The sequence below is a fragment of the Prunus mume genome, linkage group LG2 (assembly GCF_029339155.1).
Source record: "Prunus mume cultivar Tortuosa linkage group LG2, ASM2933915v1, whole genome shotgun sequence".
Taxonomy (NCBI): domain Eukaryota; kingdom Viridiplantae; phylum Streptophyta; class Magnoliopsida; order Rosales; family Rosaceae; genus Prunus; species Prunus mume.
In genome coordinates, this window is record NC_142699.1 from 4248872 (window position 1) to 4267220 (window position 18349).

The 18349-nt window shown below is 36.8% G+C and overlaps 1 protein-coding gene, 1 long non-coding RNA gene and 1 pseudogene across 9 annotated transcripts; all 3 read left to right on the top strand.

Moving 5' to 3' along the window:
* The first annotated feature begins 1061 nt into the window (after positions 1–1061).
* On the top strand, positions 1062–9476 carry LOC148919458 (uncharacterized). 8 transcript variants are annotated; one of them, XR_016123690.1, is made up of 4 exons: positions 1066–1283; positions 1412–1490; positions 1591–1658; positions 8727–9476. It is a non-coding gene; the product is annotated as an uncharacterized LOC148919458 (long non-coding RNA). The 8 variants fall into 8 exon arrangements; XR_016123685.1 differs by lacking the exons at positions 1066–1283; positions 1412–1490; positions 1591–1658 and adding exons at positions 7006–7304; positions 8234–8287; positions 8422–8499 and having other exon boundaries at positions 8600–9476; XR_016123692.1 differs by lacking the exons at positions 1412–1490; positions 1591–1658 and adding an exon at positions 8422–8499 and having other exon boundaries at positions 1062–1283; positions 8600–9476.
* Positions 9477–12898: 3422 nt separating this feature from the next.
* LOC148919459 (uncharacterized) lies at positions 12899–13778 on the top strand (annotated as a pseudogene).
* A 3152-nt stretch (positions 13779–16930) lies between these two features.
* LOC148919460 (uncharacterized) lies at positions 16931–17245 on the top strand. The gene has a single exon (XM_089047003.1). The coding sequence runs from the start codon at positions 16931–16933 to the stop codon at positions 17243–17245; it is 315 nt and encodes a 104-aa protein (XP_088903129.1).
* Positions 17246–18349: the final 1104 nt, after the last annotated feature.

Here is an 18349-nt window from a genome sequence, read left to right on the forward strand (position 1 = left end):
CTTTCATCATATTCTTCCTCATACACATTACATCTCCACACATAGAGAGTGCCTTATGATCCCTGTTGGATTGAACCCATACACATGTGCTGCATTTCTTTGAACAGCTCCTCATTACCTTTGGCAAAATTTTTGAGATCCTTCATGAGGATATCTAGTGCCTTGGCGCGACAATTGCTATCAAGAATGAACCAAAATCATGCAGAAGATGGAATTTTTTTAGAGATTGTTTATGTTTGGATTGTAAGAAGCTTAAAAAAAAAATTGATGTTCTCACTTGTCAATGGCCTCAAGGAAATTTTTCTTTCTGATCTGGAAATAGATCTTTGTCAAGCAGCGATTGTTATTTCTATTTCATATTGACTTATTGGAGACATCAATATTGACAAATTGACCTGAAGGGTTAATTTCAGGAGTATAGCCGACCGGCTATACTATTTATAAAATAAAATAATAAGGACCCGCCTAGGCGCCCCATTTTTGGATATTTTAAACGTATAGCCGTTCGGCTATACTCTTTGAATATTAATATATTCAAATATTTTTAGGGTATAGCCGTTGGACTATACTCTTTGAATACATTTGAAACAAACACTAAGCTTGCACTCGCATAGGACGGAGCTTGCAGACGCAGTCAAGTTTCGGCTGCTTCGTCCTCCTTGTTCGGCACCGAAAAATGACCTAGGAGGCCCGCCTATTCGCCTAGCCGCCTAGCGCCCGCCTAGCCGCCTAGCCGTCCGCCTAGCCCCATTTTTTGAACACTGCGATTGACTGGAAGTTTGAAACCCGAAATTGAAAAAGTTTACCTGCAAATTTGAGCTTGAGATTGAGATTTGGAAGCCAAAGCAAGCACAAGTCATGGGAACCCTAAATACAAAATTTGCTGACTTGGGGATTATTTCCTGTCTTGTGAGTTTTGCTACCATAATTGGAATTATATTCTGTTTTGTTTCTCTTCCTGTTGGTTTGAATGGTCTGATTGTGAATTTGCTACAATGTTATGAATGCGGGGTCGAAACTTGGCTCATTTACTTGATAGTATTTTCTAATTCATGTTTCTTTTTGTGACTAATTTTTATTTTATTTTATTATTGTTTAGGTTTATTGAGTTGATGGATTGTTGTTTTTCTGGGGGCTGATGAGAACACTCAGACTAATGGAGGAAATGAACTTATTTTTCCAGTTTATCCAGTCCTTCCATGCAGAGATACAATGCAGCGCCGAAGAACAAATTCCTGTGATCTTCTTGCCCAGCTTCCTTCTTCTCTGTCCTTAGACTCTGGGTACCTATATATCCTTTTCATTTTCGCATTTTTGTTTACTCATTCAATCATAATTAACTACCATACATATCTTGACAAAAGAAAATAATTAGTGTTTTATATCATTAACCATGGGTGCTCATGAGCAGGATTTATGCACATCCATTAATATCAAACCAGCCCATTTGGTTGAACTCATCTTCTAACAGAGATTCAAGTGCCATGGCAGTGAGCTCAAGTTCCCATTTTTCCTAGCTAGTTCCAAAAGAAAGTCCTTTTCTGAACATATAATTAAATGTAACTATATATTTCTACTTACATTTTGCAGGAAAGAGATGGGACCAGAGTTTTGGCTCCAAGTGCAGAGGGTTGATTGAGCTGTTTGTCTCCAAAGATGTATGATGTTTTATGATGCTTCACTCAAACCTTGCTTTAATTTCTTATCTTAATTTGAAATTTTATCAATTTGTAAGATGTTAATGGTATCAATTTGTAAGTACTTACGTATCAATTTTTAATTGATTATTTTCCAGTTCACTATATCCATGAATTAAGAGCTGGTAAGATGCTAATGGTATGAATCCATGTCTTGAGGCTTTTGAAGTGATTTCCCACTACTGCTGTCAAACATATTAGCTTTCTTTTAGCTCCTTCATTTTAGGACCTACTTGATTGGAACAATGAGATTGTCTGTGTTATTGAAGGAGAGATGCATTCATCTGTTAAAGACATGTAGAGAAGCATTTTGTATTTGATACGGCACATAGGATTTTAGGACATGGCATGCTTTTGCTTATGCTTTCAAATTTTCTTTGTTTTTTATTTTTGAAAGCAATCTATGTTCTGTGTGTATGGTTGTAGTTGTGGTGGTCGAAGAAACATAGCCCAAATTCAGGGACTATGTTAGATACGCATGCGTTCTCCATGTAAATATTTGGTTGTAGTCTTGGTAGTTGGGTTAGGCCATCTCCGGTCATAGGGCTAAATGTAGTCCAATGCTAAAAATTTAGCCCTCCAAAATATTAAGTTTTTAAAGAATAGTATAGGGCTAAATATTTTCATCTCCAACCATGCAGGGCTATATTTTTGGGTCCTTCATATTTTATTATTTTGAGAAAACCTATGGTACAACACTCATATATTCCACAACTATAGATTGCTTAATTTAATGATATACCCATTCTTAGCACTAATATTATAGATAAACCCTACACTATTGAATTTCTATAAACAAACCCAAAAAAACCCCAAAAAAAGACAGCTGGCCTTATTGAATTTAATATATATTATTAAATTACTTTGATGCCCTATTGAGTGTTTTGGGTATTTTTATGAGATTTTGGGGTTAGTTTTGTTTTAAGAAATTGATGGCAGTTTTGTAATTTATAAGAAGTTAAAAGCCTCTTTGTTATATTGTAAATGGGCTTTGGGTGTGTTTCTAAAGTCCATTTCATATGGGGTAGTTTTATAATTTGGGCCCCTATAAAGTGAATCTCCCTTAATTAAAGTACTATTTATAGACAATATTCCATATATGTGACCACATTTAAAATAATTTTTTTAATTATAAAAATAAATAAATAAATAAGCGTTTCAATAGTCTGATCTCCAGCAGTCAAGACCAAGAATTTTTTATAATTTTTTTTAGACAACACTGGAAAACATTTAAAAAGGTGACCACATTTAAAAATTAAAAAAAAGGATGGGTTTCAATGGTCTAACCTCCAATGGTCATGACCAATAATTTTTTATACTTTTTTTTCTTAAACAACACGAATTGAAACATTTAAAGACTTTTTAAAAATATATATGCTTTAATGTTGGTTGTTAAAAAGCAAATGCATGGGGCCCACAAAAAATTTGGCCTAGGCTAAAGCTAGGCTTCATTTGGCCCAGTTGGAGGGCTAAAAGGCCCAATGTGGCCCTCCAAATTTGGCCAAAATTTTGTTTAGCCCATATTGGAGATGAATTTTGCATTATTTTAGGACTATATTTGGGATATAGCCCATGGCTGGAGATTGCCTTAAAGGATTAGATGCACTCTGTAAAAATCTACTAAAGTGTCTTATGTAAAGAGTATAGCCGCTCAGCTATACTATTTATAAAAAATATTTAAAAAAACGCAACTCCACTAAGAGTATAGCCGCTCGGCTATACTATTTATAAAAAATCCTGGTCTAAAACCTGAAATTGAAAAAGTTTTGCTGCAAATTTGAGCTTGAGATTGAGATTGGGAAGCCGAAGCAAGCACAAGTCAGGTCCATAGAAGAAGAGATCATGAGACTCTTAATTCATCTAATTTCATTCCTCTCCCTGTTTCTTGCCTTATTCTCTTCGCTCTAGGCTCTCTCCCAAACGACATGTTCACCTCACCACACCAATGACAACAACATCAATTCCTCCCTCTGCCAACTCCGCCTTATTCTCTTCTCTCTTTGGATTGATGGCATGGCCCACCAGAAAAAAAAAAAATTCAAAATTTGCTGACATGGTGTCTATCTTCGGTGGAAGGAAATGATGAAGCTATCCTATCATGGCCCATAAAGAGGACCCGCCTAGCCCCTCGCCTAGGCGGCCCATTCTTGGAAAACTTGAATGGCGTTTTTTTTCTTGATTTCTTTTTCCTGGCTGGTCTGGCATCTCTGCAAATGCATCAAGCTGGAGTTTTAGCAACTCACGTTTAGATCTCCATAGTCGGATCTGTATGAGTTTGAGTATGGGATTCAATCCTAGTAGCATCTCCAGGTTCACCTAAAACAAACATAAACTTAATTGTGAGTTTGACGGGATACTGTTGGACTACTCACGCACAGCGTGCCACTGAAACCTTGGAAATTGGCATGGGTGGGGTTGGCCCATTCTTAACTAGTGTCTTGTGGGGGGGAGGGATTGGGTGAATATAGTGTTTTCTAATTAATGTTGTCTATGGCACAATGCAGGCTGCATCCCTCAAAGAAAAGAGTAACCGAATGTTTCTGGAGAGGATGGCCCATAAAGAGTGGCAGTATTCCGTTTCTGAAAAATATTTGTGGCATATATATAATTCTTTCGATATTTGCAGTTGTGGTAGTTTTGAAGACCTTTACAACAGCTGAAACTATGTTGACTCTTCGAACCCTTAGGGAATGGATTTCATCTTCTCTCGGGTCAGTGCACTGCTAGCACTTCTTTAGGTTGTGAACACGTTGCTTCAGTTCAGTTTGTTGAATTTCTTTATTTTCCTTTTTGGTTTTATTCCTTTTATACCTAAGGTCACTAGAAAAGAAGCTGGAAATATGGGAAAAAACCAGAGTATAGCCGGGCGGCTATACTATTTTTAATTGAAAAATCCTGAGTATAGCGAGCGGCTATACTAGTTATAATAAAAAAAAAAGATGATCACCACTGGTGCCTAGCGCTGCTTCGCCACGTGTAAAAATAGTAAAAAGATAACAACCCTAGTATAGCCGCTCGCGATACTATTTTTATTATATAAAAAATTCGAGGCTAGCCGTGCGGCTATACTATTATGTAAAAAAACAAAAACAAAAAAATAAAAAAGCGATCCGCCTAGTGCCTTGCGCCAATTTCGCCACGTGTCCAAAGTAGTATAGCCGGTTAGAAATGCTATTTTTATTTTTAAAAAACCATGAGTATAGCCGTCGGCTATACTATTTATAATAAAAAGACCACAGCCTGGTTCCAAGCGCTGCTTCACTACGCATCAAAAATAGTATAGCGGTGGCTATACTATTTTTTAATAATAAAATTCGTAGTATAGCCGTGCGGCGATACTATTTTTATTATTAAAAAATTCGTGTATAGCCGTTCGGCTATACAATTTATTTTTTATTTTTTTAAAGACGAGCACTGGAGCCTGGAGCCTGGAGCCTGGAGTCTAGCGCACATGTTGCGATGTGTCCAAACTAGTATAGCCGCACGGCTATTCCGTTTTAAATAGTAAAACCGGTCGGCTATACTATTTTTATTTACTAGCCCCTTGTGCCAATTGTTTTTTTTTTAAATTTTTTTTTTTTAGAATTCAGAAAAGATAACATGGGTAGTTATGTTCCATAAAAGTAGGATCTATTATCTGATTTTGTTTTTAATTTTAATTTTTTTAAATATATGAAAAATGTGAATTTACCATATTATCCTCATTTAATTAATAATTTCAATTCTTAATGTTTGAATTAACCAAGGGAATTTTTTGGTATTTTGAATGTTTCACCATTCTCCGCCTTTTGCTTTATATATATAGATTAAAAAAAACCCTAAGTATAGGCGGTGTTCTAATAATTTGTTTTCCTCCGTGTGCAGTCTTGCAAACGTTGATCCTATTGATGTTGCCAGAAATATTGCAAGGTTAAACCCATAAACTACCCTCGGTAAGCATTAAGTTTATTTATATCACTAAATATTGACTTTTGTAATCTAAGCTCTATGTGGGGTTTCTCATCGTTCATTTAGATTCTTTTGATATTTGCAGTTGTGGTAGTTTTGAAGACCTTTACAATAGCTGAAACAATGTTGAATGTTCGAACCCTTAGGGAATGGATTTCATCTTCTCCCAGGTTTGTGCACTGCTAGCACTTCTTCAAGTATATGAACACGTTGTTTCAATTGGTGATTCTGAATTTATGTGCTTTTTCCTTTTCTATTTTGATGGTGATGCTATTTATTGAGTTCATTAGGACGAAGGTAGATACCCTTGTTATTTCTATTTCACACTGAGTTGATGGTGACGCTATTTGATGTTTAACTCAAGTAAATATGCATTTCATGAACCCTCATAGGGTTCCTCCTGCTTGTGGATTGCCACTAATAATGGATACCATCCGATTTCTTATACATAGTTGCAGATCAGATCATCTCTCCTGATTATCTTTAATTTTTGTTAGAGCCACTGGAGCCCAAACTTATAACTAGTGATCCCGACCCTTTTCTTCTTTGTCAAAGAGAGATTGGTGAGTTTTGGCTCCAGTGACAAGGTTGAAATGTGATCAAGATCATCTAGACTCAATCTCGACCCATCATAATTGTGTGATAATCCTGTCAATATATTCATACAAAAAAGTGGCTCTTGGTGAGTGGTGGCAAAGCGAAACAAAAGTTGCACTCCATCCTTGACAGAGTTTAGGATATTGAGCTTAGATTTTAAGTTTTACTTCTCAAGTTTCTGGCCATGTTCCCAACAATTCACTCTCTCTTTTATGTACACAAATCTATTGAGGATTTGGGTCTAAGGATATTCTATTAATTTGTTTTCCTCTGTGTGCAGTCTCGCAAACGTTGATCCTATTGATGTTGCCAGAAATATTGCAGGGTTAAATCCAGAAACTACCCTCGGTAAGCATTAAGTTTATTTATATCACTAAATATAGACTCCTGTAATCTAAGCTCTATGTGGGGTTTCTTATCGTTCATTCATATTCTTTCGATATTTGCAGTTGTGGTAGTTTTTTGAAGACCTTTACAACAGCAATACCTTTAAATATATTATTTAAGGAGTACCACCGATTGGCTATACCTTTAAAATATATTATTTAACGAGTACCGCCGCGCGGCCGTATCGTTTAAATATATTATTTCAGGAGTATAGCCGATCGGCTATACTATTTATAAAATAAAATAATAAGGACCTTTTTGGGTATAGCCGTTCGGCTATACTCTTTAAATATTAATATATTCGAATATTTTAATGGTATAGCCGATCGGCTATACTCTTTGAAAATATTTGATACAAACACGAAGCTTGCACTCGCATAGGACGGAGCTTGCAGACGCAGTCAAGTTTCGGCTGCTTCGTCCTCCTTGTTCGGCACCGAAAAATGACCCAACCCGCCTAGGAGGCCCGCCCAGCCGCCTAGCGCCCGCCCACCGCCTAGCCGTCCGCCTAGCCCCATTTTTTGAACACTGCGATTGACTGGAAGTCTGAAACCCGAAATTGAAAAAGTTGACCTGCAAATTTGAGCTTGAGATTGAGATTTGGAAGCCGAAGCAAGCAAAGTCATGGGAACCCCAAATACAAAATTTGCTGACTTGGGGATTATTTCCTGTCCAGTGAGTTTTGCTACCATAATTGGAATTATTTTCTGTTTAGTTTCTCTTCCTGTTGGTTTGAATGGTCTGATTGTGAATTTGCTACAATGTTATGAATGCGGGGTCGAAACTTGGCTCATTTACTTGATAGTATTTTCTAATTTTCATGCCATATCGTTAAGGAGTACCATTTTGACTCAGTTACCGTGGATTTCATATCAGTCAATATTAAAGACCTGGGAATGGGCTTGCGGTTGCATTATAATCTGTTGTTTTTTAGTGTCACTACTGGTTGGTGTAATTTGGGGAAAGTGTTTGATCCGAATCTGTTTTTCTTCTTGTTTTGCATGTGGGTAGTTTAATTAAGTGGTTGGATTCTACTTTTTACTCTGGAATCATTAGATTAGCACGTTGGCTAGCTATAATCGGTTATTGTTTTCACTTATAACTGTTACAAATTGTCTTACTTTTATGCCTTTTGGTTTCTGTTTATACCTATGGCTGGAACTTTTGGTTTTGGCCATGACTGGCTGGGTGAAGGAGCTTTTGAGGAATTATTGTAACAAGAATTTGAGAAATTGAGGTCTCTTGTGGCTTTTGGAATATTATTATCTCTGCATATTATGAGATTCCATAGATTGTTCTTTAAAGAAATATCCATTATTGAATAAATTCTCTGTAGATATGCCATCATTATGCAAAATCTGACTGAGAGGCGTAGGCCCCTTGTGGGTTTGAAAGGCTAGGATTATTGTGTTATTTGGAAATTGAGTGAACACCAAAGGTTAAGAGGAACCTTTTAATTTACAGTTACTAATTCATGTTTCTTTTTGTGACTAATTTTTATTTTATTTTATTATTTTTTAGGTTTATTGAATTGATGGATTGTTGTTTTTCTGGGGCTGATGAGAACACTCAGACTAATGGAGGAAATGAACTCATTTTTCCAGTTTATCCAGTCCCTCCATGCAGAGATACAACGCAGCGCTCAAGAACAAATTCCTGTGATCTTCTTGCCCAGCTTCCTTCTTCGCATTTTTGTTTACTCATTCAATCATAATTACCAACTACCGTACATATCTTGACAAAAGAAATTAATTAGTGTTTTATATCATTAACCATGGGTGCTCATGAGCAGGATTTATGCACATCCATTAATATCAAACCACCCCATTTGTTGAACTCATCTTCTAACAGAGATTCAAGTGCCATGGCAGTGAGCTCAAGTTCCCATTTTTCCAAGCTAGTTCCAAAAGAAAGTCCTTTTCTGAACATATAATTAAATGTAACTATATATTTCTACTTACATTTTGCAGGAAAGAGATGGGACCAGAGTTTTGGTTCCAAGTGCAGAGGGTTGATTGAGCTGTTTGGTCACATCTCTCACAAATAGTTTTTTTTTTTTGTTTTTTTTTGGTTTTTGGGTAACTGTCAAATTCACAGGTCTCTGATGACCAACAATTGATTGATTATGTCACAGCCCAATGCAACATTTCACAGGAGCAGGACACCCTGCTTGGTGTTGGCTGCAATACAAGCTTCCCTGTCAATATAAATGACATGAGCACTGAAATATAGCCACAGCCCTTTCCAGGCAATGAGAATTAAGGAAATGATCATCTAAACAGTAATCATGTCCAGCAGCCGCCTGTTGTTTCCCCAGTGGATCATGATTTGAATGTGCCATACAATATATCAGTCGATCGAATCCTTCTCTGCAGCACGTCTCCAATGAATGTCCTGCAACATGTCACTTACAACTCAGAGAACAGCATGAAGAATGTCCTTGTTCTTGTGAGAATTGATAATGCCCTTGTATTTGATAGAGGTCATGTGTTGAGCTGAACACGAATGACCATCAAAAAATTTCATCTTTTCTATATGGTTTTGCATGTGTAGTTGATGTCTTGTGTGATTCTTAATTGTAGATAAAGGATGGGATTCGTTGCTTAGTACCAACAGATGGCAAGACCCTCGAGGTCGATGATAAGACCAATGAGTTTTTGAATTTGTATCTTAGTCTTTTTCTGATGTGAAAGTATAGTAGCCAATAGTACTATAGAATGTTATGTAGTAATATTTCTTCAATTCTTATACAAGTTGTTGTAGGAGGATCATTGGCAAATATATCAATCATATTGAAGAGATACATATATGGTGCTTGTTGTACCTTATTTATATGATAATGAACAATGATCTAGCATTTTCCTTCATCATAGTCTTCATCATAGACATTATATCTCCACACATAGAGAGTGCCTTATGATTCCTGTTGGATTGAACCCATACACATTTGATGCATTTCTTTGAACAGCTCCTCATTACCTTCGGCAAAAACTTTGAGATCCTTCATGAGGGTATCTAAGGCCTTGGAGCGACAATTGCTGTCAAGAATGAACCAAAAACATGCAGAACATAGTTTTTTTGTTTTTTTTGTTTTTGTTTTTTTATAAAATTGTTTATGCATAGATTATAAGAAGCATAAAAAAAAATGATGTTCTCACTTGTCAATGGCCTCGAGGAAATTTTGGTATATTAGCGAAAAAGAAGGGAAAACAACACTCTGGCAGCTTCACTACCTATCTCGCCATGTTGGCTCACTACATCTAGCAAGAGGAGAGAGAAATTCAAGGCTCACCAAATCTGAAAGCTGTGCAAGAGAGGGAGAGGGAAAGAGAGAGAGGGAGAGAGAGAGAGAGAAGAAAAAGCTGGAAGTTGCGCAAGAGAGAGAGAGAGAGAAGAAAAAGAAAGGTTTCGGTGGTGGGCTACTTTTGATTTTGAATTCTTTCTTTTAAATTTTTTAATGAATTTAAAATAATAAATATTTGAGGTTAGCTAAAGTAGAGAGCATTGCTGAAGAAACCACCTTTTAAGCGGTTAGCTATTTTAACTAGAATTTGAGTAAAGTTTGGAGACTCTCCTGGAGATGCTCTGACAGAGTATCCAAATGGCAAACCTGGCAATTGTATGCTCTCATACTATGAATGATGTTTCCAAGGCACATTCAAAATTGCTAGAAGCAAAATTATAAAAATATTTTAACAGTATAGCCGCAGGGTTGTCAAGTGCAATAAGAAAAATGCTATAATTGGGTTTAGTTCATAATTACGATGGATACAATTTAGAAAGTAAATTACTATACTGGCAATTTTAAACTATGAAATTCAACATTCTTTGATCCACAAAATGTTGGAAGATCCTTTTTTTTTTTTTTTTTTTTGGGTGTATTTATGGGTTTAACCTGTATTATTTGTTATAAATAAAATTCATTTTTTATTCTTGCCCAATAGGCTAATAGCTTAAAATCATTAGAATGTGAGGTATCATAAAAAATGTAAATTCTCATTCCCTAATATCACTTGTATAAATGAAGTAATTGAATGAATAACTCAAGCCCAATGGGCTAAAGTGGTACTTTGCCCTAAACCCTAGAATCATATGACAAAATTGTATATTTAAAGAGTATCGGCTATACTCTTTTAATATATTTGAACATTTCAAAGGTATTGATGTGCGGCTATACACTTCAAAATTTTAAAAATTAAAAACGTATAGCCGAGCGGCTATACTCTTTAAAAATATTCACGTTTTAGGGACAGAGAAACGAACACGAAGCTTGCAGTCGGAGTCACAGTCGTTTCTAAGCTTCAAAGATTCGGTCTTGAGCCTCTCTCTCAACTCAAGCTTTTATTATTATTTTTTCTTCCGTTTCGGCTGTTGCGTTAATTTGGGCTCTTTCAATGTATGTAAAGATAGAGACTTCGTACTCCGGGCTCGGCATCAAAAAGAGAACCAAATTGCCTAGCAACCTAGCGCCCGCCTTGGCCAATTTTTTGATCACTTCAATTGGCTGAATGTCTGAAACCCCAAATTGAAAAATAAAATATTGACATGTAAAAACTGTCCATTGTTGCAAGTTCACACCAGCTAGAAAACCAACAATTCAATGACCGAAAAATGATCATGGAGTTGTACAGAAAATTCAAAGTTCCAAAATAAGTTGGATTAAATCACTTCTAATATAATCTCCACTTTAATCTAACAGATGAGTGAAACAAACAAATGAAATTGACATTTTCAAACTAAGAAAGTATAGAACGAACTCTGAGAAATCCTTGAACTGATGTGAAACCGAGACCTTGCATCTCATAGAACTTGAACATGGCAACTCTCTGAACCACATTCAAACATTGAAATTTCCTTGTATATCTCCTATTTCGGGAGGGAAGGAATGACAACACCAGCAACAGTAGCAGTAGAAACAGTCATTTTATTCATAACCAAACCGAACTTCAACAAATACTTAGTCGCATCCATCTCATCACGTTTTCCTTGGAACCCCTTCATGGAGATTATCCTAATGTGTGAAGACAAACAAGTAGGCACAAATGTTGGTGGACGGAAAAGGTTGTTTTCTGTGTTCAATTTTTCATATGCATAGAATACGGCGTGGACTAATATATCTCATAGCAGAAGAGCAGGGTTGTCAAGTGCAATAAGAAAAAGGAAATAATTGGGTTTAGTTCGTTATTACGATGGACATTTTAGAAAGTAAATTACTATACAAGCAATTTTATAATATGAAATTCAATAGTCTTTGATCCACAAAATGTTGGCGGATCACTATTTTTTGTTGTTGTATTTATGGGTTTACCCCATGTTATTTGTTATAAATAAAATACATATTTTTTTTTTAATTTTTGCCCAATGAGCTAATAGCTGGAAATCATTAGAATGAAAGGTATTGGAAAGCATTTAAATTCTCATTCCCCAATATTGCTGATACAAATAAAAGAATTGAAGAAATAACTTTAGCCCATTGGACTAAAGTGGTATTTTATCCCCAAACCCTAAAATGATATAACAAAATTGTATATTTAAAGAGTATAGCCGCCCGGCTATACTCATAGAATATTTTAAAAGTATAGCCGTTCGGCTATAAGCATGAAATATATATATTTGAATATTTTAAAAGTATAACCGATCGGCTATACTTTTTAAATATATTCGAAAAGAACACGAAGCTTGCACTCGCAGAGGACGGAGGTTACAGTCGAAGTCATAGCCATTTCGCTTCTCTATCAACTCAAGCATCGATTTGTTTTCTTGGGTTTCGGCTGCTTCGTCTTCTAGGTTCAGCACCCAAAAAATACCCAACCTGCCTAGGAGGCCCGCCAGCCGCCTAGCGCCCGCCTAGCCACCTAGCCGCCAGCCTAGGCCAATTTTTCAAACACTACGATTGGACTGAAAGTCTGAAACCCGAAATTGAAAAAGTTTAGCCGCAAATTTGAGCTTGAGATTGAGATTGGGAAGCCAAAGCAAGCACAAGTCAGGTCCATAGAAGAAGAGATCATGAGACTTTTAATTCATCTAATTCCATTCCTCTCCCTGTTTCTCTCCTTATTCTCTTATCTCTAGGCTCTCTCCCAAACGACATGTTCACCTCACCACACCAATGACAACTACAACAATTCCCCCCTATGCCAACTCCGACTTATTATCTTCTTCCTTCGGATTGACGGCATGGCCTACAAGAAAAAAATACAAAAATTTGCTGACTTGGTGTTTGTCTTCGGTGGAAGGAAATGATGAAGCTATCCTATCATGGAGTTTCTATGGTCTTGCCAATAACAAGGTTCAGTTTTTAGGCCCCAATCTCAAATTCTGACTATTTATTTCTGGTTTGTTAAGCAATAGATTGATTGGTTTGGTTCTTCTTGCTTGAAGCTTGATAAATCTTGATGCATTCAATGTCCATCCATTGATGGTTCTTCTTGGTTGGGCTGCTTTTCATTCTTTGGATTTTGCATTTCTGTTATAGATTTTGACATTTGATCATACCCTCAAGTATACCCAGTTTAATTTTCCTTGTAAATGTAAATGTAGCATTTTTGTTGTTGTGGAATGTGTGCAGGTGTCCTGGCCTTGTGACTTCGAGTTTATCAGTAAATTTATTAGACAGTAAATTTATTTGACAGCAAACACACGAACCTAGAGCTGATTGGCAAGTGGAAAATTTGGAGGTGTTATTATCATTGGGTTCATACTTAAATTTGGCCATAATACTTGAAATTATACAAAAACATTGCAAGAATTTTTATGGTTTAGATTTGTCCAAAGGCTTTGTTCATGGGCGTGAGGCATATTGTCAATTGTGAAGTTGGTGCCTAATATAAAGTACTTAAATTTGAAGGGTGCAAAAGTTAATTGGAATGGTCTTGTCACGTTGCTACACGAATGCAAAGGTTTGGTGATGTTGGACGTCAGAGATTCTTCTGGTTTCGATGAGAACAACGATGAAATATCAAAGCTTGCGTCTCATATTAGCAAATTTATGTGCGAGAGGGTTCTGAATTTCTTGAATTTCTTAGTGGTATGGACAATTTTTTTCTTCTTGTTGATGGATACTCATTTCATGTGCATGTGGAGGAGACGTGGGATGAAATGCTCAATGATTTGTGCGATGCGTTCAATGATTTGGGCGACGAGGAATGAAGAACTATTTAATTATATTAAGCGATATCTCATCTTTTATTATATTTACAACATTGAAGAGCAATTATGTGTGTTGAGTGTGGAGTGGTGTGGTGTTCATCTTGTGTTTTTGGACACTGTACTCTAATGAGGGCTTGTTATAAGATCCTATCTTGATTTCATTATAAAATGTGTGCTTAATTTGGAAAATGGACATTCTAAATTCCTTTGCTGCATTTTGTGTAATATCACATGTGCTCGCGATTGTTCTTCAGCCTTGCCTCTGCCTCTGTTTCTATCTTAACTTTCCCAAACCACCAAAGGTTTTCCTAGCTAAATTTCTTTGAGGTTCAAGAGAAGTTTCTTGGTGAAAGAATGTTGGTTGCACTAGCTTAACAACAGGCATAACCAATAGACAAATGAAGTAATATGTTATATTTAAGAATGAGATGCTACTTCTCATCTAACACATGTTGTTTGAATTCTCATTTTGAATAGTTCATATATCAATGTCATATGACCTCTGATACATTCAATAAATTTCAAAACAGAGCTGCAAACTTCTCTTCGTTGTCTCGTTAAACTGTTTTGTATCCAATTTTTCTTCTAGAAAGTAAATTGCTATACAAGCAATTTTATACTATGAAATTCAACATCCTTTGATCCACAAAATGTTGAGGGATTTTGTTGTTGTTGTTGTTGTTGTATTTATGGGTTTAACCTGTATTACTTGTTATAAATAAAATTCATTTTTTATTCTTGCCCAATGAGTTAATAGCTGGAAATCATTAGAATGGGAGGTATTAGAAAGAATTTAAATTCTCATTTCCTAATATCGCATGTATAAATAAAATAATTGAAGAAATAACTCAAGCCCCGCGTGGCTTTACTTTCTAAATACATTTGGATATTTTAAAAGTATAGCCGTTCGGCTATACTCTTTAAATATTAAGAACGGCTATACTCTTTAAATATTAATATATTCGAATATTTTAAGGGTGTAGCCGAGCGGCTATACTCTTTGAATATATTTGAAACAAACACGAAAGCTTGCACTGGCATAGGACGGAGCTTGCAGACGCAGTCAAGTTTCGGCTGCTTCGTCCTCCTTGTTCGGCACCGGAAAATGACCCAACCCACCTAGGAGGCCCGCCCAGCCGCCTAGCGCCTGCCTAGCCTCCCAGCCGCCTAGCGCCCGCATAGCCGCCTAGCCGCCTAGCCGTCCGCCTAGCCGCCTAGCCGTCCGCCTAGCCTCCTAGCCGTCCGCCTAGCCCCATTTTTTGAACACTGCGATTGACTGAAAGTCTGCAACCCGAAATTGAAAAAGTAACCTGCAAATTGAGCTTGAGATTGAGATTTGGAAGCCGAAGCAAGGACAAGTCATGGGAACCCTAAATACAAAATTTGCTGACTTGGTGTCTGTCTTCGGTGGAAGGAAATGATGAAGCTATCCTAACATGGAGTTTCTATGGTCTTGCCAATAACAAGGTTCGGTTTTTGGGCCCCAATGTCAAATTCTGACTATTTATTTCTGGTTTGGTTAAGCAGTAGATCGATTGGTTTGGTTCTTCTTGCTTGAAACTTGATAAATCTTTATGCATTCAATATTCATCCATTGATGGTTCTTCTTGGTTGGACTGCTTTTCATTCTTTGGATATTGCATTTCTGTTATAGATTTTGACATTTGATCATGCCTTCTTGTTTGCCGACAGAAAAAAAGAAAAAGAAAGATATGTCTCTTCCTCCTCTTGCATAGGAACACAAAACCAACCCACGAAGAACAGAAAAAAAAATAAATAAATAAAAAATAAAAAATTACACCACCTTAGTCCTGACCCAAATGACATGTGGAAACTGTCAAGCTAACTGTAGGGAGAACTGTATTTGATTTTACCTTAAAGACTGATCCGAAACCACCTTCTCCAAGTTTATTCTAGTTTGAAAAGTTTTTGGTTGCACAAACAACAGCGGCCAAGTCAAATAATGGTAATTCCAGATCTTCCTTTTGGCCGGGCTTCAGTTCTCCTGTGAAGTACGTAGTGAAGTAAATAATGTAGCATGGAACCTTAGCTTAGAAACCAGAGAGGCAACAGCAAACATTTTCTATAGAACTGAACCTACCTATCTTAGAAGATGGAGGGGCAGAAGAGTAGAAAATCAACTAGCTTACCATATATTTGTTGCTGGTTCTTCCTCACATATAATAGCAGGGTTAGGCCCATGATCAGCAGTCCAGTAGACAACACAGTACTGGTTACTATAATCTTTGTATTGTGTCCTCGATCTAGGACTAGGAATGAAGTATTTGAAAGCGGAAGATTGAGGAGTCAGAAATTCATAAAGAAGACATAAAGAAGAAATCTAGGCCTGGATTTCTTATATTTGTGTAGTTCGAACAAAATAAATATGAAAAAAGTCTTTGATAGGAGTTCAATGTTCCCTTCATCGCATTTTTGCAATGGAAGATGTTGGTTTAGTTGAGGCTCATGTAATCTCTCTTAATATCAAAAACAAAAAGACAAATCCATGTTTTTACACTTGGTCGCTGCTGGCTCTGATTGTTTCCCTCCTTGGCTGATCCCACATGAAAAAAAGGCTACATTGTTGAAATATAATCCTTTTCGCTGATTTTCTACTGTTCGTTGATTTTCTCCTGTTCGCTGATTTAATCCACTGATTCGTCGATTCGAGTTGTTGTTATTGATTCTGCTGATTTGTTAGAGCAGAAGTAATTTTCTATTTTTTTGTTGTTCTGTCTATTTTAAATGATGTAATGAGAACCATTAGATCATAGTCTACGTGGATTCTCTAGCTTTGATTTGGTATGACACGTGTAAGCACCTAATAGGGTGACAGTTGTAATTCATTAGAAGAGAATCACATTTCTCTCTACGTCAGTCTCTATGTAAGCGGAAGAACGTAAGAATTCATATAGAACAGTACCTTCATCATTTTTCTCTTCATTCTCTCTAGCTGAAATCTCCAGAAAATACATCTCTTCCTAAATCTGAAAATACATATATAAACTAAGAACTCTAACATGGTATCGCGAGCCTGGTTCGATTGCTTGAGCTGGGCGTGAATCTGTGATTGAATCGGAGAAATTGGTTTTTGTTTGAGCTAGAACTTGAGCTCATCTGAAGATCGCGATTTCTCAAATCCAATGTCTAATATGGCAGGATCGAGTACCTCTGAGCTGCGAACTCCAATTTTCAATGGAGAAAATTATGAGTTCTGGAGTATCAGAATGAAAACTATTCTGAAATCTCATGGTTTATGGGATCTGGTTGAGAATGGGTTAAGTGACCTAGATCTGAAGAAGGAGAAAGAGGAGGCTGTAGACACTGAGAAGTCTATGATGGTTATGATGAAGGATGCTCGTGCACTTGGATTGATCCAAAGTGCAGTTTCAGATCAGTTGTTCCCCAGGATTGTGAATGAGGAGACCTCAAAGGGTGCAGGATATTCTGGAATTCAGAGGAGATAAACAGTACGAAATGTCAAATTGCAAGGGCTACGTAGGGAATTTGAATATACCCGCATGAAGGATAGTGAATCTTTATCTGTATATCTGGTTAAGTTGTTTGATATAGTAAATCATATGAAGAGTTATGGTGAGGAACTATCTAGAGAGAGAATTGTCCAGAAACTATTGTTTAGTTTACCTAAATCTTATGATTCTATCTGCTCTGTAATTGAACACTCTAAGGACCTTGAAACACTTGAGGTTCAAGAGGTTGTTGCTTCACTGAAGAGCTTTGAGCTCAGATTGGATAGACACACTGAGAATTCTACAGAAAAGGCCTTCACTAGTCTGAATGTTGGTAGAAAAAACCCTGACCCTAGTCTGAATGTTGGTAGAAAAAACCTTGAAAATGGAATTGCGTCTGCAGATCAAATATCTCAGAGAAATTGGAAATCCAACGATGGAAACAAAATGGCCTGCAAAAATTGTGACAGATTTCATTATGGAAAATGTTGGTATGAAGGAAAACCTAAATGCCATGGTTGTGGGAAGCCTGGACATATGATCAGAGATTGCTATGGACACAAGAATGTGCAGAAAGTGAATTATGCAAATCAGGAGGAAGATTGTGGCACTCTGTTTTATGTGTGTAATGCTGCAACTGATGTGAAGGTAAATCACTCTGGTATATTGACAGTGGTTGTAGTAACCACATGACAGGAGATGAGGGACTTTTGGTCAATATTCAAAGGAATTTGAGCTCTAAGGTGAAGATGGGAACTGGAGAAGTGGTCCCGATTCTGGAAAAGGAGTTTGGTGATAAAAACTAAGTTAGGCAAGAAGCACATTCATGAAGTAATGCTTGTACCTGGCCTTGAAGAAAATCTGCTTAGTGTTGGGCAAATGATGGAACATGGCTATCACCTTGTGTTTGGAGGAAATGAGGTGAGTGTTTATGACAATCAGTCACTAGAAAATCTGATTGTGAAGGTGCAGATGACAAATAACAGATGCTTTCCATTGACGATGATGCCTGCGAGTGAGTTGGTTCTAAAAGCAAGTGTCACCCATTGCTTGCAGACATGGCATAAAAGGCTAGGGCATTTAAATGAAAGAAGTATAAAA

What these genes read in the sequence shown, in the direction of transcription:
- LOC148919460 (XM_089047003.1), top strand. Translation starts at nt 16,931, where the DNA reads ATGGCAGGATCGAGTACCTCTGAGCTGCGAACTCCAATTTTCAATGGA.